Source organism: Helicoverpa armigera, chromosome 18 (genome assembly GCF_030705265.1).
Source record: "Helicoverpa armigera isolate CAAS_96S chromosome 18, ASM3070526v1, whole genome shotgun sequence".
NCBI lineage: Eukaryota > Metazoa > Arthropoda > Insecta > Lepidoptera > Noctuidae > Helicoverpa > Helicoverpa armigera.
In genome coordinates this window covers 7,402,230-7,427,317 of record NC_087137.1, presented here as the reverse complement: position 1 = coordinate 7,427,317, position 25,088 = coordinate 7,402,230, and the positions used below count along the sequence as shown (strand labels likewise).

The window sequence follows — 25,088 nt, the reverse complement described above, 5'->3', positions numbered from 1 at the left end:
TAGACCTTAATTCTTTCTCAAGTGTCGTGAAAAGGGCTACATTTTCAGTATTGGAGCTCTTAAGACTGTATGTGATGTCAGATATTGGTAAAACGCTTCATAAATACTGGGATAAGTTTTTATTTTATTTTTATTATTACAAACTTATTTATTTCTATTAATATACCTAGTGTTTATACTTTTTGTATACAATTCTATTTGTTCCTAGATATAAAGCAGCTCATATCCATTTTCAGGTTCTAGACTATCGGTGTACTGAGTTTCAAATAAATCGGTTCAGTAGTTTTGGCGAGACAGCTGAACTGACAGATAGGGCTACTTCCATTTTTACCTCTATAATATTATTGAGGCCATCGTTATTACGTCCCTACATCATCGTCAATCTGCGATATGATAGTTTCAATGACGATTTTGTTACAATATACCTAACTCTCTTAAAGTACAAACGCCTTTCATAAAACCACGGAAATTTTAAAATATCTTCACGTAGAATATAAAAGTCATTCCTTATGATTACAGCAGACGTAAGATAAAATAAAAAGGCATACAGAATAATGGTAGACATTAGCAAGATGACTCGTAATAGCGCTCTTAAGGCGTACGTGAGTTCTGAATTACAGCCGTGCATATTTATATCGAATTTCAGCATCTTTTTCGTGGAAATAACTGTGTAAGGGTAGGAGGTGTTCTTTACAATCTTTGTACTTTGTTATTTGTGTTTTATGATAAGCTACATAAAATGTAGCCAGAAAATAGTAGTTCAGGATTTACGCTTTCTTTGATTTCGTACAGATGATTTCATAATTTAAACGAAACTGGCTTGGCTACTCAATAAATATGTATTCTGAGGGCGGTGGCTTTCTAAGACTTCTATTTCGTTAAGAACATTACTATTTGGTCAATACAGATACGTTGGTTAACAATACTAGAGGTAGTATATAACTTACATACATACATACATACCTAACCAACATTAGTTGAAACGATAGCACATTACCGAGATGGCGCATAATGACGCTTTTAAAACGTTGTACGTGCCATCTAAATTGCTGGGCACATTTATTTATAATGACTTTTATATCTACAGTGATAAAGTACATTTTTAAACAAAGGGAATGCCCTGATTGTCTGTACACAGAAAGCTTGTTAAATAAATTTTGATCATCAGTTTTTTTTGCCTAACTTAATTTTCTCAAAAAAATATTCAGTATTTTCCGTTTAAATGGTCATCACAGTAAACATAACGAGCGATAAATAAACTCGGCTGCTCAAATTACGCAGTTAGAATTTTATTATCATCTAAATAGCGATCTAAATCTAGTCTAGACTGAAACAATAAACATTTCGGTCCATTTCACGACTTCACTAGTGGATAAGAAACTTTAAAATAATGACTTAGTGTCACTTGGTGTATTTATCTAAAGTCTGTTGCTGGAAAGATAAATTTTGGGTCTAAGATATTGTTATCGTTTTCTAAGGAACTCAAGTGTGTAAGATTTGGATGTAAAAGACGTCCGTTTTATAAATCTTTGGCATTCTCGAAAGCAAAAAAGTCTGACAACCAATTGTACCAAGATCTGTTGAATCGACGTAGATGCACGGGTTGAGGGAGTTAGGTTGACGACTGCTCCATCTAAAACAGTGGTACTCAGCTGCAGTCAGTTAACTGGAGGCCGACAGCAAAAAAGTTGAAAAAAGGCTAGACCAATGATGAATTTCGTGGATTTAAGTAACCTATAGTCATTGAAGGTATGAAGTGGTTTCTCGGAGTGAAATGGTCATCCAAATAGATGGGATCGTAACAAGTTAAGGTGTACTTTTGGTCCGGTGTCCATATATCTTTAACTAGTAGGTTTCAGCAGTTCATATTAAGTTCCTAAAATGAAATATGTTATCCAGTCGCACCCACATGATTAACTGAAGTTTTTCTTACATAAAAGAAGAATTAGGAATTCCTTCCATTGTTTGAAATGCCCATATTACGGCGTAGGTTCGACTTCTCTGCCATATTTCATGATAATAAAGAGGGAGGGATCTCGTGGCATGATGTATTGTCGATATAAATTGCTTTCGTTTATCTTTCCGATTCGAGAATGTTAGTTATTGCCTCTAGTGAATTAGCTATTGTTGAATTGGTGGCTTTGAGCCCAGGTTAGGAAGAAAAATACTGAAGTTATTGTGACTTTGCTGTTTGAACGTACAAGGTACACACCAACGTGGGTTATGGCTAGCAATACGGGTAAAAAGTGTAAAAACTAAGACATTAAAACGGACCAAATAGGAGTAAATGGGAGGAGCTGCACCGATAAAAGTCAGGCTCTTAAATTGATGATTAATTTTTTCACACTGCTAATTGCCAAATATTTCGAACGTTCATGTTTCTTCTAGACATATTTACTTTAAAGGCATAGTTGTACCTACACTAGTTTGTTGTGCCAAATACTGGGTGATAATGGTAAATTAAAAAGACTAGTTAAATACGCCTTTTATTAAGCAAAAAATATATCAACAATTCCTATTGTGAGTAAACCAAATCTTACCATCTATCTTTGTATGAGAATTTAAAATGTTAGAAGTTTATACATTCCACCAAACGCCTTTTTAAATAAACATAGATTTTAGCGCTATTGTTGCTCGACTCATGTTACACAAACAATAGTGCACTTGAGCCTCAAAGAACATAATATATAAATGTACAATACACTTCAATTTAACCATGGTGTCTATGGTACAGAGCATCGCCCTTACCTTGAATTAGGCACCTATCTGAGACTACGTTTAGGAATCATACATTTACCACTAGATAATAGAAGTATAGAAGTTAACATTACAAAGAGGAACATAGGTATATAAGTAGGCTTCACATGGTTTCCTTTACTAACAGTCAGTTGTACCACTTCAGCGTCTTCTATCTCAGCGGCCATCGTATGTTCAGCTTCCAAAGTAACTCCTTTTATAGACTTGTCCACGACATTTTGCGATAATCCCCAGTATGGTCCCTGAGGCTTACGACGTCTGCTTTTCCTAGTCTTTTCAAATTGCTTCCGAGCAGCTTCCGGCAGCCTATGTAATGGCATTGTTGGGCTAGTATGCTGTCTCGGCTCCCCAAACATTTTAACTTTTAATTTGGCAGTGTTACGAAAAGTAAATTTTATGTACAAATCGTAGTTTAACACGCTTCCTTTTGTGTGATGTAGTGATATTATTGAAGGCTTTAGATCTGGAGTTGTTCGGTTAGATGGTTTCTCAGCTCTTTCGTTAAGACGGTAGTATCTCAATAGATCTGGAGGTGTCGTGACTCCTGTTCCATCTCCAGAGAACGCAAATGTTTCTTTAAATGAAAGTAATGCTTCTGAGCGGTCGACGCATTCTACCTGGAAATAAATAGCATTGAAATCAGCAATCCCATTGGAAATCCCTACTTAATATTATAAATGCGAAAGTAATTCTGTCTGTCTGTCTGTTACGTTTTCACGTCTGGATCACTGAACTGATCTTAATAAAATTTGGTACAGAGATAGAGTTGACCTTGAGGAAGACCATAGGATAGTTTTTATCCCGAACTTTTGAAGATTATCTTGGAAACGCGATATAACCGAACTCTACGCGGGCGAAGCCGCGGGCGGAAGCTTTTTGTTTAATAATGCTACTATAGTTCTAGTTTTGTCAGCTTCTATAACTGTACCAATTTACGTGCAAAGATTGCTCACTGTTAAAATGGAATTTACCTCAATGGTAACACAGGAGCATGCTATTAATAGCAAGTCGTACATTGAAATCTGAAATCAAACAATCTTTTATAACACATGCTTTGATAACGATAAACAAATGCTGATTTAGCAGTACGATTTGTACGATAAGTTACAGTTACAGACTTTCTATGACCCCACTGCTGGGCACAAGCCTCCTCTCACACGGAGAAGGATTGAGCGTTAATCACCAAGCTTGCTCAATGCGGGTTGGTGATTTCAGACTTTAAAGTCCAGGTTTCCTTAAGATGTTTTCCTTCACCTTTTTATCAAGTGTTACCTTATAAGTCGCTGATCCATATACATGCTGCGCATTTAATTCCAAGTACTCTCGGTACATTAGCACTCTTGCTTTCTTGCATGCGTGCAAAAACATCTCTTTTGTCTGGTTGACTGAAAAATACGAATGACATCATTTCTATATCGGGTGTGTCGTTCACAATCACATTAAATCATATCGCATATACTTTGTGATATTCTATGGCGAATTGTAAAAAAAATAACCTAATCCATTCAGTGGTTTAGCCACAGGAGTCATTTTTCGTTTTTATAATTTACACCATCATGTGTAAAGCAGAGATAAAGTTAGGAGTATCGTATGTTTTGATCAGTTGACAGCTGTCAGTTTTCAAGGGAGAATTTCAGTTGTTTGTAATGACTGACTTATATATGGTGTTATAATTTTTGCACATTTTTATTCACGTGAATTTACGTGCGAGGTACAAATTACAAGGGAATTACAACTTACAAGGGAAGATAGCTATGACCCCTTCCTCATCCCAGTGGGGTTCAATGTTGAAGTGAGATATTTGTTTCGCCCCCGACGTATCGAAGGGATACATTATGTAGTCGTGTTTTGTTACGCCACCAATCGGCCATGTCTTTGGGAGGGCTTTTCTTCCACTAGAAATTATCACACGTTAGAAACTGTACAAGATTTGGAATAATTTTATCGAAGAAATAATAATAATATGCAATGGAGTTCTAGCTGACTGTCGGCCACGACAGCTGTTCTCATTAAGGAGAGAAGTTAGCTGCACAGGACATATTATAGTGCACAAGCATTTGTGTAGATATAGAGCACTTTCTATTCCTTCGCTCTCATAGCCCGATTGGATAGCAATCCGATGGCCGGAGAGAGATATGATGCATGGGTCTATTAATCACCATCTTTGAGTTCAGCTACAAAAATAATACATTACAAAACTTACGTAAATGTCTTGTGCATAGGAATATTGTCCATATCCCATTCACTTCTTAGATCGTAGTGGCTGTCCTCCATTTCATCTTCTTCGTTTTTTTCTTTAGTGACTTGATTGATCCAGGTGATATAGTTCGGTATGTTGATGAAGCGAGCTGGGGCAGCGCAGCCCGGCCCATGGATACTTAGACCAATCTGAACATTAAAAGACTACTAAGTAAAGATGGCAATGTCATGTCCAAAATTGAAGAGTTTTGAGTGAGAATGTAGATAGTAATAGACTATTTATATAACAGAGTTGCTGAATGAATACCGGGATGATGACTGAAAAAGTACGTTATAAAAATTGGACTTGGTGAACCTTGTAGTTTGTTAGAAGGTCCAGTACTGCTCACCAGTTTAATCATATGAGAAATTGTTAAATCTACATATTGATTGATTGATTCATATAACCTGTCACATGGGATCTACCAAGCAACTAGTGACAATTGATACTTAGTTTGTGAGAAGATCGTCTACATAACTTCATAGGTAAAGCAATGAAGCCACAGTCAAATAAAGAAGAACAAAAGTGTACCAGAGTGAACCAGCCAGAGTTGTTGGATACAAGAGCCATGCCTGTGTCCCACACGCAGTTTTCGCTCGCGTTACGCCATGCACCGCATACGTAGGACGTTGGCTCCCGGGACACGTCTCGCAGCTGGAAACCAGAACACAAATCTCATCATCTGCCTAGCATTTTCTTTTATATGTTGGAGTCACGTTCTAATCTAACTGTAAGCTGTTGAGTGTCAGTATTTTATGAGGAGCAACCCCCCGACCAAATAAGCGAGCCTAATACACTACCTTCTAGTAGATGTTTGTCATTCTTGCGCGAATGTTACGCTTTTCTGTTTTTTCTATGTTTTCAATGAAATTAAACAAGTTCAGTTTTAGTTCAATACTTACACCTTCTCTTGCATAAAAGTCTTCACAATCTGGTTTTCCTACGTATTCTATTCGGTAAATAACTTTTTCCACAATTTTGTTTTCTGGAAAAATAGTAATAGTTGTAACATATGTCGTACCTATTTAATTTTAGAAAAAGCATTTAAAAAATTAAATAAAAAAAGATTACCATCGGTGTACCCGACGAAATACAAGTAACTTGAATCATACGCGCTGGCCGGGAAGCATATTGGAATTAATGGATCTGAAAAAAGAAGTCCAGTACAAACTAATGTTGTTCTCCAAGCCCTTGCTTTTTAGAGCTTTCTATTTCTGAGAGTACCTAGTCTACAGTCACCTCTATGAACTACCCTAAGGAAGTGGAATAGAAGACTTTTGGGTATGGATGGCGTTTCAGATCACTTTGAAATAAATCTGCCAATCCTATCTTTATTTATAACTATGTAGTTCAAATGCAATGGAAGTATGAGACAGCAATAGATAAAACAAAACAGAGAGGCAGAGGTTCCTTCATCGTTAAAAAACTAAGAAGGCAAGTTACAAAAGCTTAGGGTGCATCTACACGGTGCATTTAAAATACGTGCGGGTCCAGAGCGGTCGTGTTTGCACCAGAGTACATAAAATCCCGCGAGCTCTGTTGTGTGCATTCGGGTCACTTGCGCATGTTAACTTGCTCTAGCTAGATGCACCCTTACTATATACTCACTCTTTTCTCCAACATCAAGCTCCACAAGGGCGATGGTGTTGTACGTAGCAAGCTCATATTCTGGATGTGTTATGTACTGCAGAGGCGTGAAGTGTACAATTGTATCGCCTGACGCGATGAACATAGCCTGCGTCTCAGTTCTAGAAGAATTTAAATAAATAACACCGTTAGAGTTTGGAGTTTTGAATCACAGTTAAGGAGATACCGTGAGCAACACTTTGTGAAGGCATTATTGACCATAGTGTCCCCTACTCAAGCGCGTGAACCATGGGAGTGTCACTAAGGTACTTGCCAAGCTAAGAAGGCAAGCTTTGGCCTGAAAACTTTGTTGATCATTCCTCAAAGATTTTCGAACTGGCAAAAAAGCTATCTGTTCCTATTCAACCGCCAAAAAAATTTAATTGCCGCAAAACGCCGCAAAGCCAGAAACAATCGATTATAGCAGAAGCATTACCATTGTCCTTGCTTATAATCCAATGTTGTGTAGGTACTCACTGGAAGACACTGCGAGGTATCCTGACGACATCGTCGGCGCTGGCGACGGCATACTTAGGTTTAACCAGCACGATACCTGTGACTGCCACTTGCACTCCATCACCGTCATCTGCGGAGAACACAGTAAATATATAGGAATTGAGATAGAACACTAGAAAACCAAAACCATTAGGAAAAACAAAAAGTCAAGTTTCACTACTCAAGAGCACTAGAACATGAAAATTAGAACCTGAGAGGTTTTGAAAATATTCTTAATGATTACACTATTACATAATAGGCATAACTGACCTAAATAAACTTTCAGTATTCCGAGCCAGTTGAAGTCCTCACTTTGGCCCATGTTCCCCTCGTCCAGGAATATGCCTGTCTCCATATCACACACATTGGTTGCCAATGAACGCTCTGAAAAAAAAAACATTGTCTAGCATCATCTGCCTAGCCTTTTCCTTCTTCGGCTTCTAGTCTCACCCAGATGTAGCTGAGTACTTTTGCTTTACGCGGAGCGACTGCCTATCTGATCTCCTCAACCCAGTTATCCGGGCGGACTGAAACCTAGGCAAGCCTGGTTGTCATACTTTCTGTATTGTAACTGCATGTATCAACCGCCCGTTTTGACACTTATTGTTTGGACCCAGTTTTGATGTTGATATTTAAATTCGGAAAAATATCAAATCAAATAACTTTCTTTTCAGGCTGCATTTTCCCATAGATATATACCTTAAAGACTAACATACATATTATATTGTACAAAATCGTAAGTCAATGAAAACTTAAAACTATGTTAGTAGCACTTCTCTAGCACTGTGTCACTGTGCGGTCCTGTAGCACTTGCCCGCGGAAGCGACGGAACACCACGTCCCGTGGCCAGAAGTTCTCGTCCACAATTTTTTTAATATACACCAAGTATAATAAAAAATGCTCACCAAAAAATATAATCACAATTTTGACAATCCAAACTCTTCGTGCGCACATATTAATGATATCAACCATACTAAAACAATAGTTATTGAATTCCGCGATTTGTTTCTGCTAGTTGTTGGACAAATCCGAGATCGACAATGTGCACAATACGTCTATTTGATGCAAACTGACTAAAACCCAGTAGACACGGCTGATGTAACAAATGGAGTACATACAATTAAGGCCAGCGTATCAATGAGAGACGATCTTGGAAATCCAGAACAAAAATATTTGTTGCAAAAATAATTAAATACATTCCCTGTGTGTAAGGTGAATAAAATGCAATTGTTTAGCTATTAAGCTAAACAATAATATAACAATAGTAATGAAATTCTCGAGACGTTTGCTTTATTGCTAACACTAAAAATATGGAGAAATCCGAAATAAAATATTTGAATTTGAATTTATGGTAGAAAACGAAGGGAAATCAGAAATGAAATTATATTATTAGTTTTGTAGCTTTTGAGGCAAGATCACCTTAAAATTTATCGTTCGCGTTCACTCTCTATCGTAGTAAGTCAATATGATACTGATCTCTCCTTGTGTTCGTAACTCCGTGCGAATCGAAGAACAAAACAAGTTGTTTGTTGTTTTCTGACTGATTTTAGTACAATAGACTCATCTTCGTCTGGAGAAAGCGTAGTAGCTACATTCTTTAGTGCATTAACAACAACAATACTCGTAAGAATATCCATTCTATTGTTCCAGTCTTTGATATTTTAGCGTATAGATTTCATATCTTGTTATTGTGTAGTATTAGTAGTACTACTCATAGTATTTCTAACCTGCTTGAAAGTTAGTCATGGATTTACGGCACGTCTTCTTCTTCTTTAATTTAAAAGCCCAGCTCTTGTCAGTGCAGCTTCTCCCATTTACGCCTATCTAGCGCCAACTCCTCAACTTCCTTATACGTCACAACATTCACCTTCTCTTTAATTTGCTTGATGTAGCTGTTCCTTGGACGACCCCTTCCCCTCTTTCCCTCGACCTTCCCTTCCACGATGTTTTTGATAAAATCGTCGTGACGTATAAGGTGTCCTATCATTTTTCCTCTCCTGTTCTCTACTATGTTATGCAATAGTTATCTTTACGGCACGTCAGCAACCTTAAATATATAATAATTACCATAGAACGGGCATTACATTCTTGCCCGTTCTTCTCCATAGGAAACTACTTTTGGAATGGGCAACTAGATTCAAACTTATTTACGTTTTTACATTGTTGACGTTCATAAGTGCTTGTAAAGGCCCAAATGATATAAAATGATCCTTCATTGAAAAGTATTATAAGACAATACGGTTCTTTTCCGGGTTTGGGGTTATTACTTTTTGAAAGTCACTTGGATACATTGGACCAAGCTTGTTTGATTGTCACAAAGGAAATGTTTGAAAATGTATGGGAGTTGGCCGATGAAGTTTTGTTTCGATTGCTTTGTCCTCATTAGTAGCGTGCATCAAGCCTGTTTGCTGCATCTAGTGTTGACAGTTGTGCAATAACGCCTACATGTCATCAGACGCAAGTCCCTATGTATATATTGTTGTGTCTATAGACCGCGGCTGTTTACTAAGGTAGCTTGAAACAAGTTTTACTATGAATGTTGTGGTGCTTTGGTAAAGTAAGTAATGAAATCGAAAGAACTACGAAGTGGAAACTTTACAAAGAAATCAATTCTGGATGAAAATGAAAATGTTTATCCAGTTTTAGCAATCACAGTCAAGTCAGCCAACGAGAATCAAAACAATAATTATAAATGATGATATAATCTTTAGAATCACACTTAAAAGTAAAACTCCGAGGTTTTGGATTCATTATCATCATCAGTTTTTTATTATAAAGTTTGATTCTATATCACCACGTTCAACTTATCTACATAACTAGACAAAAGAACACCAAAGTAAAAGATCAAATAATTGGCTCCTTAAACAAATGACCTTCAATATTTTTTTTGCAAAACAAAAGAAACACGTTGCCATATAACAATAGCATCAGAAGTTCTTTACTTTCTACCTAGGGAAAAAGGCGAGAATTTCTGTCTGTTCATATCGTTGTATTAAATATGTAGGTCACAGTACAGGAATATTCGGCAAAGCAGTTAAGGTCGAGGTTAATGGTCTAACTGGACGTTTAAGTGTTGTTCGCAAACGGTGCGAGTGACATGACGAAATTTATGTATGCAGTGTCTTTGCGTTGGGTTGCTGTCACACTGGGAACATTTAGATGTAATGTATCGTTTGGGATTTGAACTAGGAACCTAGCAGTGGGCAGTTTTTGGTTATTAAATGTGGATTACAATTACTGATCCGTCCGCTGTTTTGTGACTGGAGATTGAATATTGATTAGCTTCATATAAGTAAATTATGTCAAACAATCTCTGATGATGGACCGGTCTTCCGCAGTTAATGTGTAATTTAAACAATTTGTGGCTTTTTATTTGTTGGAAGATGTAGCAGCGTCATCTGTTGATTCGTTAGCGAATTTATTTGCCACTGTCAGCATGGGTTGCCTAGTCGCCTCGGCCATATTGGAACGGTGTTACTTCTGTCTTTGTCCTTGACCCCACATGTGTTTTGACTTATTTATTGTTGTCATCGGTCTATTCATTATCCATAGTAAGACGAAGGTCTATTCTTTAAAAGAAAATGTAGGTATACTTAGTGGTCTTTTGAGCAAGCACCTTAACAGCACGCTCCTAAAATCTAGCTTCGTTGAATATGGATGTTTCTTGTAAATTCGTTGATGTTTCTTGCTGAAAGCTGTCCGTAGCAGGAATGTTGCTTAAGTTAGCGGTCAGAACTTAATTGTGCTAAGTTATTCTGAAACTTACATAATTGTTTGTTGCAGCAAACTGAAGAAGTTTTGAAACTGAATTTGTTTATTTTGTTGTTAATATTTTTGAATTAAGACGAAACAATGTTATTTGAAGATGAAGTGTTCCTAATAGAGTATAGCAATGATTTTTTGGAGTTCAGGCAGTTTTAAATTTCATTTTCATAGAGTTATATTTTTGTTAGCCTTGTTCTCAGCTCTTAGGCAATTCAAATACGCCGAGTTCGCTAATATTATTATAACACGTGGCTGTATTGATCATGGATTAGCTACAAGCTTTTCTGGGAACAGTTTCCTAAGAATATCAAAGCAGTTTCTTGAAGCTAAAAATCCCCTTCTTAGTTTTCTTATCTTTTCTCTGCATTTAGCGGATTGACAAAGGGTTCAACTTTCAGTTTTGATTCAATTCGAATTTCAATGAAAAAAGTGTTCAAAATTTCTGAATAAAGCGCCCTTATTTTCTGTCTAGAAAGAACCTTTTAACATCTTTTGAGTAAAGGTAAAGAGCTCAGAGGGATGGAAAGATTCGATTACTTTTATTTATCTTTGTGGCCCTTTGTTGGTTCAAGTAGGGTAGTTTGAATAATAATGAGGACGTTTTGTGGGCCACAAGGACAGGTATTGCTAAGAAATTGGATTTTTGTATTAGACTATAGTTTACCTGATAAGAAATGATACAAAGAAGATATGACTTTTTCTTTTCTATGACTTTTTTTTTTCCCTAGCATACGTAATATTATAGTCTCTAGGCACAATATTAAAATTAATATCAGGATTAAAATTAAATTAAAGCTGTAATGTATTTCGTATTGCCACTCTCAGGAACTTATAGCTTTGTAAGAATCCTCGTAGTTGAAACGAATGCCAGAGGAAATGCAATTTATTTATATTCCAATTCCGGAATATGTTTCATTTGACGTAAATTACAAACGGGATTCTGTCTTATTATTGTAGTACTACAGTTGACTAGGGACGAAATACTTTGTCAGTAACTAGAAATTGTTAACAGTTACAGTTTTAGGCCGATTTAATAGGGATATGATAGATGAAAAGAGGCATTTAGGCTACATTAAGACAGTATGGGCTATAGAAAAAAAGGTTTTTGAAAAGTTATATGTATAAGTATTTTATTAGCGGATAAAATAAATTCTGTATATTTTATTTTTAATGTATATTTTTACAATTTCTATATTGGTCAGGGCTCATGAACGATACAAAATTGGTTCTGCAAAAACAAGGAAGCAATATAAAAACTCTTTATTAATAAAAACAATGACTAAAAAGCCGGAAAAATTGCAAAAACTATATCAAAACTCTTTATTACCAAAAAAATACAGGTCTAACAGGAAGTCTTTTTCCCAGTAAAATCTCAAAGCAAAAGTCTATAAACTAAACGAGATAATATATACGTAACTTGACCTACAAAACTGAGTTTATCGCAAGAGACTAAAATTAATCGTTTCTATATTAAACAGGAGCACCAATATAGAGGTGCTAGAATTATTTAAGCTCAGTGTGAAATCTGGGGATAATAGTATTAGATTTCTGCCGAAATTCAAAATGGAATTTGCTAATATTATCGCTAGATGAACATACTTGAAGAGGTTAATTTATAGTGTATTAAGAAAGATCTAAGTAGCTATATTGCTTTTCATACAGTCCATTGGTTGTCCTTTGGTCGTCCCCTTCATCTTATTCATCCCTTTACCTATGTCCTTCCTCACGACGTGTTTCTTATACCTTTATGTTCTCTGATCCTATTTTCTTTACTAATATAAAAATTATAAATGTGGTTTTTATTTACATAGATACTTACATATTTACATTGAAGGTAAAAAAACTATCCAAGTAAAAAAAAGCAACAAAAACTAAAAAGCATAAAAAAATTCATCCCCATCGCTGTCGACTGGGAGCGTACCCAAGTGGCTGGCAGCATTACCTCGTTGGATGGCCATGCTGATCCTTTGTCCGGCTACCTCGGACAAAGGATCAGCATCAGCATCAGCCTTTTGACCACGGGAAGCATCAACCAGCTGCTTAGAACGATCTTTAAATAGGGTAATTTATTTTGTAATATCAAAATTACAAAATCAATAGCACAATATAATATTAATCTTCTATATACATATATAAAAATGAAACCCGCTTTCCGTTGTCACGACATAACATGAAAACGGCTTGAACGATTTGGCTGAAAATTAGAAAGGAGGTAACTTAGACCCGAGAAAAGGTTTTAGGATAGTTTTCGTCACCATCCGGCTACGGGACGCGGGTGAAACCGCGGGCGAAAGCTAGTTCTGTATATGACTTTTACTATAATCTATTCGTAAAATAAAACCATAAACTATAACTTTGCCACCTCATTACAACAGTGTCTAACAAAAATACAGAGAATAAATTTCTTACGCTAACAAAAGAGAATCTACTATTCACTCTGATTCTTCATACGAAGCACGTCACGTTTGCCTGTACAGGCGTGCAGAAAACTGTTTCGGAGCATAGAAGGAAGTATTGTGTTCCTTTTTGGACTAGACATTTTGTGTTACACGAATGATGGGACTCTTGTAAATGTCTAAAGAGTTGTAAAGCGATGGCATTAACCATATAATCTAATTGTGGAAAACGTAGTTTATGCCTTCATTAGAAAACACTTAATAGAATATTATTAAGCCGATTGAATCCTTGCGCATTTGCAAGTAGAAGTTAAAATTGTTTATGTCTGAAGGCTATTGATTTAACAGTAACAACAAAAAAATTACCAACGAAACACTAATGCACAAGTGTGAAACGGCTTACTTCACAAATGAATTAGTGTAGGTGAATGGGTTTAGCGAGAAGCAAGGAATGAAAGGGTGCACAATAATAAAGAATATTTATATGTAGTACACGGCACGGTAAACACATACAGTATTTACACTCACAAAAGATAGTACGGAAGATGTGAGTATTTGCATTCGCTAATATAAAGGGAACTAACGCGAACTGTATATTTAGCCACATCCAGGAACCACCTCTCTCTTCCAACATCCAAGGTTTCCAACTAGCGCTGTTCAATGCTTGCCAGACAGCTGACGTCAGCATTCATTGATCTGTCTGATGTCGATGCCCAGAGCCTCTCCGCCTGTCAGGGTTCCTTTTTTGAAAAACTTTTGGCACTAGTTCGATGTGTTTTTAAAGCTTGTTGAGGTAGGTTGTGGTTGAAGGTTCGTTTGAATTTGGAAATGTTATTGCAATGTAGTGATTTGTTATATAGGTAGTTCCTTCGGCGGAAACAACAGGTATAAGGAAGTAAACGTTTTATGCCTTAGCCGTAGCCTGCCTATATTCCTACTATCATGTTGTCTGTGTAAATAATTCCCTCCTTAAACTGTGACATACCATTTATGCAACGCAACACGCAATGCATATCTGCAGTAATGGAGCCCGTTATTTCCTCTTAAACGAGCTATGTACCTATTTGATACCTGTCTGATCTCCTCGGCCTGTAAAGTTGTAAGTTCTTAATAATATTCTGGGTAGTATGTGGTCCTAGTTGCATCTGTTGAACTGTTGAAGAACATTGAAGAATATTTTTTTATATATATTTTTGGCATTTATTGTATGCTTATCACTGATAAATAATCTAGATGTAGGAACGCTCTGCACTGCCCGTTTTCAACATATTCTCCAGATAAATTCCATCCAAAGGTTGTCTGAAAGAAATCGCTGTTTAGTAACTTTTAACTACTCCTTTGCGTCTTGTTATTGTCTATGTTGTTAATTTATCTTAGTGCACAATAAATAATATCTATTTCTCTATCTGTCTAGTGTAAGATAATTGCTAGACAGATAAAGATGAAGATTTCAAATAAAACGATTCACTATTGAAGGCTAAGACAAAAATCAATATAACATATTAATTCAATGTCGAAAGCAATTCCGTTCAAAGCTACCAGTTTGCAGAATAATAGATACATTCGCGAAACAATAGCATTATGTTCTACGTTCGCATATTAGTTCGTGACAATTAATACGTTTAATTGTACTATGATACAATTAGTACCTACTGTGGAAATTGCAATTTGAACATATCTTGTTCTAAATGTGGATATTACGAACAGAAGCGCGATATTTAATTCTGATTAATTAATATCTGGAGTTTAAGTTTTATTTTTTTATGTAAATATAGATTTAGTTTATTTTAAAATATAATTTACAGATTTTGACGTTTATCTGGATGATTACCAAAAATCCTTTATTTATGAATGTGGTCAAAATGAACTAATTACCTACCGACCTCGGTCACTACTATTTAATTGATATTATCTTTTGATTTAAGCAGTTCTTTGACTGCACAATCGAGGTATAATCAGAAAATAAAGTAATAAAAAATATGATCACTAATAAATTAACTAGAATAAAGCTCATTGAAAATCTTAAATACTCAGACTAACCTAAAAGACCGCCTTCTGGATTCTAATGTTATGTAATTACTGAATTATAATCACCCAAATTTCCTATTTGCCTAACACAATTTACCTCCATACATAGTTTACCTAAAACCAGTAACTCAGCCACATAACCACACAAATGCCACAGTATCGGTTATAATCAGTAATACAATTATTATATTCCGTTGTGGGTGTCGGTTCGTTGATTGGACCCTATTTGATCCGACCTTAAGTTACATAGAGGTCACAGGATGGTTGGTAATAACTTAGGTAGTTATTAATGATGTGTTAGAAGTTTGTAATACGATTTTTATAGGCAGGTGTTGTATTCTCAAAAAAAAAATGCCGTCAAAGAAATGTCAAAATAACGATAAGTAAAGTGAATTTTAAATATAAAAAAGTAGATGGGGAAGAAAATTTTAAAGATCTTTTTACCTAAAAATAAACCGGCCAAGTGCGAGTCGGACTCGCGCACCGAGGGTTCCGTACAAATCCTGTATAGCTAAAAAGTGAGTCTCGCGCCAACCATTCAATTTAGAACAATCATAGTTATGGTAATTTCGTGAGAGTCAAAATAGTTAATATTTTTATCTATACATATAATAAATCTGTAAAAAAACTTTGTCTGTACATTGAATATAATAAAAAAATAATAATTGAGTGGGGTTCAGAAACAGTAATAGAGCACAAATCCAAAAAAAAAATTCTGTCTGTTTGTCTGTATGTCTGTATGTCTGTTTGTTTGTACACGCTAATCTTCGGAACTACTGGACGGATTTCAATTATTTTTTCTTTGTTGTATTAGTATAAAGTCTGGGCAACATATAGGCTATAACTTATCTTCGAAACTTGAAGACCTGATGCAGAACTGCAACAGACCAACAAAACTATAAGAGATACAAAAATGGTGCCATGGCAAAAATTGTTCCACGTGATGAGCATTTTTTGCTGAGAGAATAAATTTGAAGATCTGGAACACCTGATGTGGAACCCCAAGAGCCCAGCTACTCTGTAGCATATACGGGTATGACGTTTTAGCAAAAGTTGTTCAATCTGATAAGCACTTTCTGTTAACTTATAAAAATTGAAGATCTAAAACACCTGATGTGGAACTCCAGAAGCCCAGCTAGACTATAGCATATAAAGGTATGACGTTTTAGCAAAAGTTGTTCAATCTAATAAGCACTTTCTATTGACTTGATGTGGAACTTCAAGAGCCCAGCTTCACGATAGCATACATAGGAATACCGTTTTAGCAATAGTTGTTCAATCTGATAAGCACTCTCTGTTGACTTATAAAAATCGAAGATCTAAAACACCTGATGTGGAACTCCAAGTGCCCTACTACACTTGAAATGTATAGTAATGACGTTTTAGCAAAAGTTGTTCGATCTGATGGACATTTCCTGTTGACTTATGAGAATCGAAGATCAGAAACAACTGATGTGGAAATGAAAGCTATCTCTAATTTTACTGTATAATCATATAATAAGCTGGAAGTACCTCCAAGCGGTGAAGGCGGTAATAGTTTAGGACAGACTTTCAATGACGATGGTATATTCCGTATATTATCGTCCATTTTACTCTATTGACCCAAAACTTTATAGAATTTGAGTGTGAAAGTGACAAAAATTTGAGTGTTGTATTATTTTCCATTTACTACTCAGTAACGCGGGGGGCGAGGGGGCAGTCAGCTAGATTTTAATTGATCAGGTATCTTCTTCACAATATAACTATTACCATGGCTAGAAAGATTTCGAATCTTTTCCAATGTTCCTAGGGAGAGAATCATAAGATTCCAAAAATATATTTTGGACTTGATGCTGTTCGAGAACATCAGTCTGCAACTTGCTCCGAGGAAATTTCAGCGGATCGCGAAGCGCGCCTCTGTCATTGGCATATTTACGCATCTACATCCATATCTCTAGAGAATTCTCAAGTAAAGAATATGCTACGCATTGTCTCGCGAGTCGGAGACGTTCACTGATACAAAATAAGCATGGTGAATCAAAGAAAGTAATTAGTCCGTCTTTTAGATAACCCTAAAATAATGGACAAGCATTTTTTCTTTTCTTTCATATACAAATAACAACAAAGATACAACACGCTTGAATTTTGTGTTAAGTCACTTCTTAGTACAAGTTTTACATAGACGTGACGTCACGAGCCCCCACTCTCCGACTTTGTTGCGTTATTATTGTTATTATCTCAAGAGCCTTTTCCCCAACTATTTTAAGGTCGGCTTCGATGCAACTGAGTACCAGTGTTTTACAAGAAACGACTGCCTATCTGACCTCCACAACCCGGTTACCCGCTCAACCCAATATCTCTTGGTAAAACTGGCCACACTTACTGGCTTCTGACTACCCATAGCGACTGCCAAGGATGTTCATTGACAGCTGGGACACACTGGGAATGACAGCTCCTCCAAAAACCGGTCATTGGTGTCCAAAATATACTTAGAAAGTACATACGAACTAAGAAAAGTTGCATTGGCAGGTACTTGCCAGACCTGGAATCGAAGCCACACACCCATACTTGAGAGATTGGTTCTCTAAACACTAAGTCACCACTACTTTGTTATCTAAGGGTCCGTTCAGAAACACCACTTAAATGCGGACTAATTAGAATCACTACTTTTATCCCTATGGTCACGCCTATTGCGCTTTAGTTCTTAGCGTTTTGTTTAGTCTGCTGTGCTTTTGCCGTTGACGTACAAAAGTTAAATATATGGAACGTTTCGAATGATTTTGCGTATCCCGTTGTTTTCAAGTCAACGGGCCCTTAAAATTCAACATCAGAAAATTCAGATCTTTGATTTTGCTGACCCCGTAGTCGCTGGCATAAGGGACAGGATCCGCGTACGAAGTCGCGGGCAGTTGCTAGTTTTATAATATAACTAAAATAGTAGGCCAATACCTTGCAAAAGTTATTTTATTAAAGTTATACAACATATACAACAATATACAACATTTTATAGTCATCATTCAGAAATCTGATTGAAAATAACTAATTATGTCTTAAAGGTTATTGGGCATATCTGACCCGCTTTGTAAAAAGTGGCGGACATGAATCAAAGTAGTTTTAAATCGTGGAGAATGGTATGACGTTTCTTTGAATATAAATATTTTATTAAAATTCCATGGAGACGAATGTCCAGGATCGTTTGAAAAATATAAAAGACAGGCAGTTTCAGAGGATTGTACAGGTTGCAATGCTAGTTTTTATTGTTAAAGACTTTTCATAAAGAAGGAAGATGCCAAATCGGATGACCAGGATCTGATGAGGATCTGGAAACCCTGAGAAATCGAGGGCAACTCTTGAATATTGTAGGCACGCATCGAGTCAAAACCAGACATGTGTGTATTTTTGAGGGTACTGGTAAACAGTGAAGGTTTGGAGCTGATTTGATTATGGAGACTACAGAGAGTCGAGGGAACTCCTGAACGGTATGTTGCAACTACCACGTGTTTGGGCTTATTTTATTCGTAGGTATTGGCGAAGACTTTCCACATAGATAGGTTTGACTGCCATTGTGGGATCGATAGCAAAGATCAGATATAGTTATGGGAACTCCTTTACAATTTATAACGTAACCTGGTGTTGGAGATAATTTTTTTTAGGTGATGAGAATTAACTACTAATGGGATCTTTTATTTTTGAGGGATTAATCACCTAATGAGCCCCAGTTTCAGGTTTTGTTTGAAACTGCCTGACGACTTGTAACAACGACTGGTAGAGAGTAGGATTCGGGGCTGCTGGCTTTACGTTTCTAGAGCCTTGACAAAAGTGTAATTCTGTCCCTTTCTTTGTTTTATAAAGTCGGCTTTATTTTATTTTGTTGCATTTTACAAACAAATCCAACTTCAAACATATAAAAAAGCAAGAAAGAAATTAAAAAGATGTTAGCTGCATCGGTCTAGAAGTCGGTGTCTAGAGGATGCATCTATATTTATTTAATCACCGAGATCTAGACCGATGCATATAAACAGTTTTCTTGTTGTTTTTAGAAGTTGATTTTATTTTTAACTTTAGTGAAAAGTTCTCGTCAATACGAATAATATAAGCCCAAACACGACGTAACTAAAACATACCGTTGAGGAGTTCTCTCGACTTTCTCACGTCTCCATCATCAGGTAAGATCTAAACCTTCACTGTTTGATAGTATCACCAGACATACATCTGAGAATCAAGTTGTAATCCTATGCATGCCTACAATTTCTGATAGTTGCCCTCGATTACTCAGGATTTCCATCATCAGATCCTGACCTGATGACAATGGAAATAAACGAAGAGTATACTCTTTCACTACAAAGAAATGATTTCTCAAATCCGTCAAACTTGATCGTTTAAATTCCCCATTATTAATGAGGAAAATATTTGATGTTTACACCTGATTTTCTCTAGATTCCCATGGTTCCCATTGATGCGACTGATGCCATAGTAAATCAAAGCCTTTATCATTATACTGTGCTATATTTCGTTCGTATCCGCCGTGGGTATGGTTTCCATACTAAGGTGCCCAATGGCCTTTGAATGATTTAAAATTTTTCGCAGTTTAGAGGCAATTATATTTAGGAAGTGTTTGATATGAATTTCAACTTTAATATATCTACGCGTTCATGTGATTATTAAAAAAATATTTTATGTCATGTAAGCGCAAAATAATATTTTAATATTTTATGTAACTTCAAATTTATCATTTTCGCAATTTTTCCTTTATCTGTACTATATAACGTTGCTTCGTGCCGAATTTCAGGATTCTGAGTTCACGGGAAGTACCTTGTAGGTTTTGATTCCCTAGCGTGTGACGGAAATTCGTCTAAGGTGTCGGTATAACTGCTGTATCTTTTGATCGCGTTAACTTAGAAGTTTGATTTTTTCACTGCCTAAAGGGACAATAGACCTAGGTATTTGGTATAAATTTCAATTTGAAGGTAGTAAGTTTCATTTTATTAAAATATTTTTTTTTTATATTATATAACTAAAAAAATGAGATTTTCGTAATTTTTCCTATATTTGCATTATATGACAATGCTTCATGCCAATTTTCAAGACTCTGAGTTTACGGGAAGTATCCTGTAGGTTTTGATTCCTTTGCGAGTGTCGAAAATTTGTTGAAAATATCGACATAATCGGCTGTATCTTTGGATTGGCTTGGCTAAGATGTTTGATATTTTCACAGCTTAAAGGGACAACAGACCTGAGCATTTCATGTGAATTTCATCTTGATACGTCCACGCGTTCTTGAGATAAAGGGTCTTGACAGACAGACAGACAGACAGACAGACAGACAGACAGACAGACGGACAACAAAGTGATCCAAGTAAAAATAAACAATTTTAATACTGTATTACTGTTTACTGTCTTTACTGTTTTTTAACGCAAGATGTACATATGTGGTGTTGTATATTACTTCAAAATTATTTTCTATAATAAATATCTTTAGCCATATCAAGCAATGTTTATAAAACTTTCTATTGTAAGAGCAGTTGGCACATAAAATAGAAAAGATGTTTGAGGTAGCATGTGCCATTTAAAAATTTTGTTGAGAAAAGAACTGCTACGTGCTTAATAGCTATCAGTAGCCAGAATTTTAGTGAAAGTTGTTCAAACGATTAATGTTTATATTTTAAACCAGATAATAAGATGTACCTAAGAAGTAAGAAGTAGAAGGTGTCAGTAAAAAATAATTTTTAATGAAGTAAAATTGTAGTTATATTTTCAGTTTCATTTAGCAGTATCAGTACTAAGTTATAAACTAAAACCTAAACACTTTTGTAATGCTCATATCAATATAGAACTTTCCGCTCAATACAGCACCAGTTAAGACAATCTGAGCACCATTACTCAATGCTACGGCTACGCTACATTGCTACGCACGTAGCACATAAATACGATACGAACATTACCTACGAATGTGCTACGATTATAGTAGTGTTATTTCTGTGTTTATTACGCATGTTCTAATATATTTTAGGAAGGTTTGAGATTTACTAACCTTTATGGTAGGTACTTCATAATTCATTCAGTCTAACCAAGGGGTATCGGGTTGCCCGGGTAACTGGGTTGAGGAGGTCAGATAGGCAGTCGCTTCTTGTAAAGCACTGGTACACAGCTGAATCCGGTTAGACTGGAAGCCGACCCCAACATGAAGGCTCGGAGGATGATGATGGTAGGTAATTCATGTTACAGGTATCGAGGTATAATTACTGTTATTTTATAAAACTAAATGTCAGGTATATTTCTGTAGTTAATCTCTTAAACATTTTGAACTCACTGGTGTTAAAGACCGATGGTGAAAAAAAAATTATAAAACCTCAGCAGGAGTTGTTTAATCGCAGCGCCATCTACCGAGTTCAACTGTGACCTCATCATCTCCTCAGTTCAGACATACACGGACATCAGACGTTCTTTGAATAAACGTAGGTCGTGGGCCCATTAAAAGAATACACAAATGTTAAGCACACATAATTTACGGAATAAAGTGAGCTGTCACGGAACTCGTAAATCACTACCGTAATATGTAAAAAAAAATAATAACTGGACACTTTTGGCTAACATTTCATAAATAAATTATAAAGGCCTATCTGTATGTATACTAAAAAAAATACTACTAAAACACCTAAACACTAAAATGCACAAATAATTGTCTGTCATCTACTTGAAAATATAAACGTCTAAATACGGAAAAGATTAAATGTAAGGATGTGTGTTACTCTATCACATAAAAACTCCTTAAAGGTTTTTGATGAAGCTTATTAATCAGAATGAGGTATTGTATTTTAATAATTATGACTACATATCATAAGTATTCAGGTACTAGTAATTACAGTTATATTTTTTCCTCCATACAAACAAACTCGATTTGTAGCATAAGTGGTGAAAACCAGCCGTACATATACACTCATTTTTGTGTTGATAATATAATAATATTATATACTTACACGGAGTAAGGAATGATGAGCGGAGGTGCCATAATGCAGGTGGGTCAAGCACCTTCTACTAGGTCAAATATGTAGTTTGGGCATGACTAAAACGATCAGTTACGAGTGAACTAACGAGGCGTTTGGGACATCTGTCATCTATTTTTGGGATTACAAAATATGGTCGGATTCAAAGAAGGAGTATAAAGGCGAAGACAGAAACGCTCCTCGTTCCTCGTTTATTTTCTTAGGAGATTTTCCGTTGTAGCACATCCGCTAGTCATTTTGTTTTCCATGATTATATCGAATCAATTACCGAGTGGGTTCGTTTTAATCCTATAATGCCGTCGCGGTGATGTTAATACTTCGCACGTGTACGTTCTCTCGAAAATATTATTATAACAAACAAGGTTCCTTGTTTTATCTTATTTTTTGGCTTTGAATATCATTTTGTTGAGGTATCAAGTTTTATGGCCGTGAAAAGTGTAGCAGAAGAGTTTGTTTATCTGAACCGATTTGAAAAATTCTTTAAATGTCAAACTACTTAAATAATCAGTTTTATTGTGTTAAAAGCAAAAGAGCTAGCAAGGCCCTTTCCAACAGAAATCGATTATCGCCAACTTTGGATACCTAGAGCATTTGCGAGTGCGTTTACAACCTTTTTTAAAGGTTTGATGGTCATATTGGCTCGGAATTTGTTTTTACACCACAACGTATAATTCAATTACTCAACGTGTCTACACTAAGTACAAAGACAAATAAAACAACAATTTTAACTCAATTTAGAACAAATCAACGAGCACTTAAACATCAAAAATATCAACTGACTTTCAAATTAATCTGACTATAAAGTGCTAACTACGTTAGCATAACGAATTTAAATTTGGAACTAGACCGTGCGAGAGGGACACCGTCCACGAGCTAGAAGAGCACAGATATAGTGGAACCATGGAGTAAGGAAAGATAGGCGGAGATCCCATAATGCACGTAGGTCATACGCCTTCTTCTAGGTCAAACACGTACGGTGGGCAACTGGGGATTACCAAAACGACCAGTTACGAGTGAACCCACGAGCCGTTCGGGTTCTTTACAACATCTTTGGTATATTACAAAGAATGGTCGGATCCAAAGAAGGCGCATAAGGGAGGAAACAGTAACGTTCCTCGTCCTCCGCTCACTCACATTTTGGCGCGCTACTTTCTTAGGAGATTTTCCGTTATGGCACCTCCGCTAGTCATTTGGTTCTCCATGAACATAGCTAGGTTCGTAACACCAATTTGGACCAGAAGGTAGTTCCAGTGGGTAGTTTCTACTATATAAAGGTTTGGACATTTCTGGCAGCCGTTTCGGGAAATTTCTAGCTATTTCCTTACTTTCGATAGAATTTGGTATTTTAATTGTTGAAGTAAGTCGAGTTCTTGATATAGTCGGATGAATTCTGAGAGGAAATATTTAATTTGGTATATTAAAATTATAAATTATACTGCATTTTATTCTGACCATGATTCTTGAAAATCATTATTCCACAGGAAACATTTAAAATCTCTAATCTACCTAGTCAATAATGGTTAACTTATGCCTCAAATACTGCATGGCCCCGGTGGATATACAAAATGATTTAAGCCTCCTGTGAGTGTTAGTACCTACTCCCAAAATTGTAAAGTCAAAATAACTTTTTCAAACTGACGTCGGTCTCTCAGGCCATTATAAGTCGTCTATCATTCTATTCAAACACGCTCACGTCGTTTGCGTCAAAGTTTAAACAACACGTTTTTCTCATTAACGGGTTAAAGCTGCATAAATGTAACATTGTACCGTCAGTATTTGAGGGTTATTGTAGAAGTAGCATTTACCTCATAATTATTTGTTGACTTCTTGTTCACATAAGTTACGTACATACCACGTATATATAGTACTTAATATGACTCCTGTTTAGTCTATATAGTATGCTCAGGTTCAGATTTAAATGTATAGTTTTCTATTGGGATGAAAATATTGATATAAAATAATATTTTTACGGCTAATTACGTAGCATGAGCACGTTAGTTTTTATTCTACGTAAAACTGATATTATAACAGCAAGAATTTTAAGCACCCGTACTTTCATTTACAAAACTCAAATTTTCGCTTACTAACGTACGTACCAGATACAAAACATCGCCAACTACCCTCATTACTCAAAAATTAATAACAAAGTACATGAAATTTTGCATTTGACGGTAGGCACACATAATTACGCAGTGCGACACTTAACCGCAAGGCCGCTAGCCCAGGGATGTGGTCAACCCCGGATTTAGGGACAGTGGGGACCAAACGACCCCGTATGACCCTTTATGTCATCTCACTAACCTATAATTTATTCCGATCGAAGATTATAGCGGATCATAAACTTGAGTAGTGTCATCGACATTTTGAGTGAAGGAATGTGTTGTGTTTCTGCTGATGTGACCTTGAGACCAAGGTCAACCGTATTAAGGACATGAATGAAATCAATCAAAAATGACTTTCTTCAAGAAGCAATTGTCACTAGGTGAAGTATTTTGTTTGAGCTCAGCTTTAGAACGCAATGTCTGGATTTGAAACCTGATAGTGATAGGTTTTAACTGTCATCGATAAGTAACAGCTGGTTTGTTTGCATTTTCAACAGACAAAAACAGACGAAGAATCTGTGAAACGTTCGCCAAAATTCATCTTTAAAATTGCAGAGAAGCCACGAATTTTAAAGTAGCCACATAACATGTAAATGTAAAATACTTTTACTGCCAGTGCTCTAGAAGCTAACAGTCTGCAACGTTTCTAAGCCAACACCCAAAGTGCAATACCGATTTATCTATTGTACAAGCCTTT

The 25,088-nt window shown here is 36.1% G+C and overlaps 2 protein-coding genes across 5 annotated transcripts in view; one reads left to right on the top strand and one right to left on the bottom strand.

Annotated features, from left to right (window-relative positions):
- LOC110379233 (uncharacterized protein) overlaps positions 1-25,088 on the top strand; it is a 236,875-nt gene that overhangs the window by 67,453 nt on the left and 144,334 nt on the right. The gene's annotated exons all lie outside the window — the stretch shown is intronic.
- LOC135118121 (uncharacterized) lies at positions 2,763-13,421 on the bottom strand. Its single transcript, XM_064039246.1, has 13 exons — positions 13,319-13,421; positions 12,804-12,932; positions 7,388-7,501; positions 7,100-7,208; positions 6,605-6,744; positions 6,068-6,142; positions 5,899-5,981; positions 5,528-5,650; positions 4,961-5,145; positions 4,498-4,652; positions 4,030-4,142; positions 3,729-3,779; positions 2,763-3,374 (listed from the first exon to the last, which is right to left on the bottom strand). Exons 1-13 carry the CDS (start codon positions 13,419-13,421, stop codon positions 2,763-2,765), a joined length of 1,992 nt encoding a protein of 663 aa, XP_063895316.1.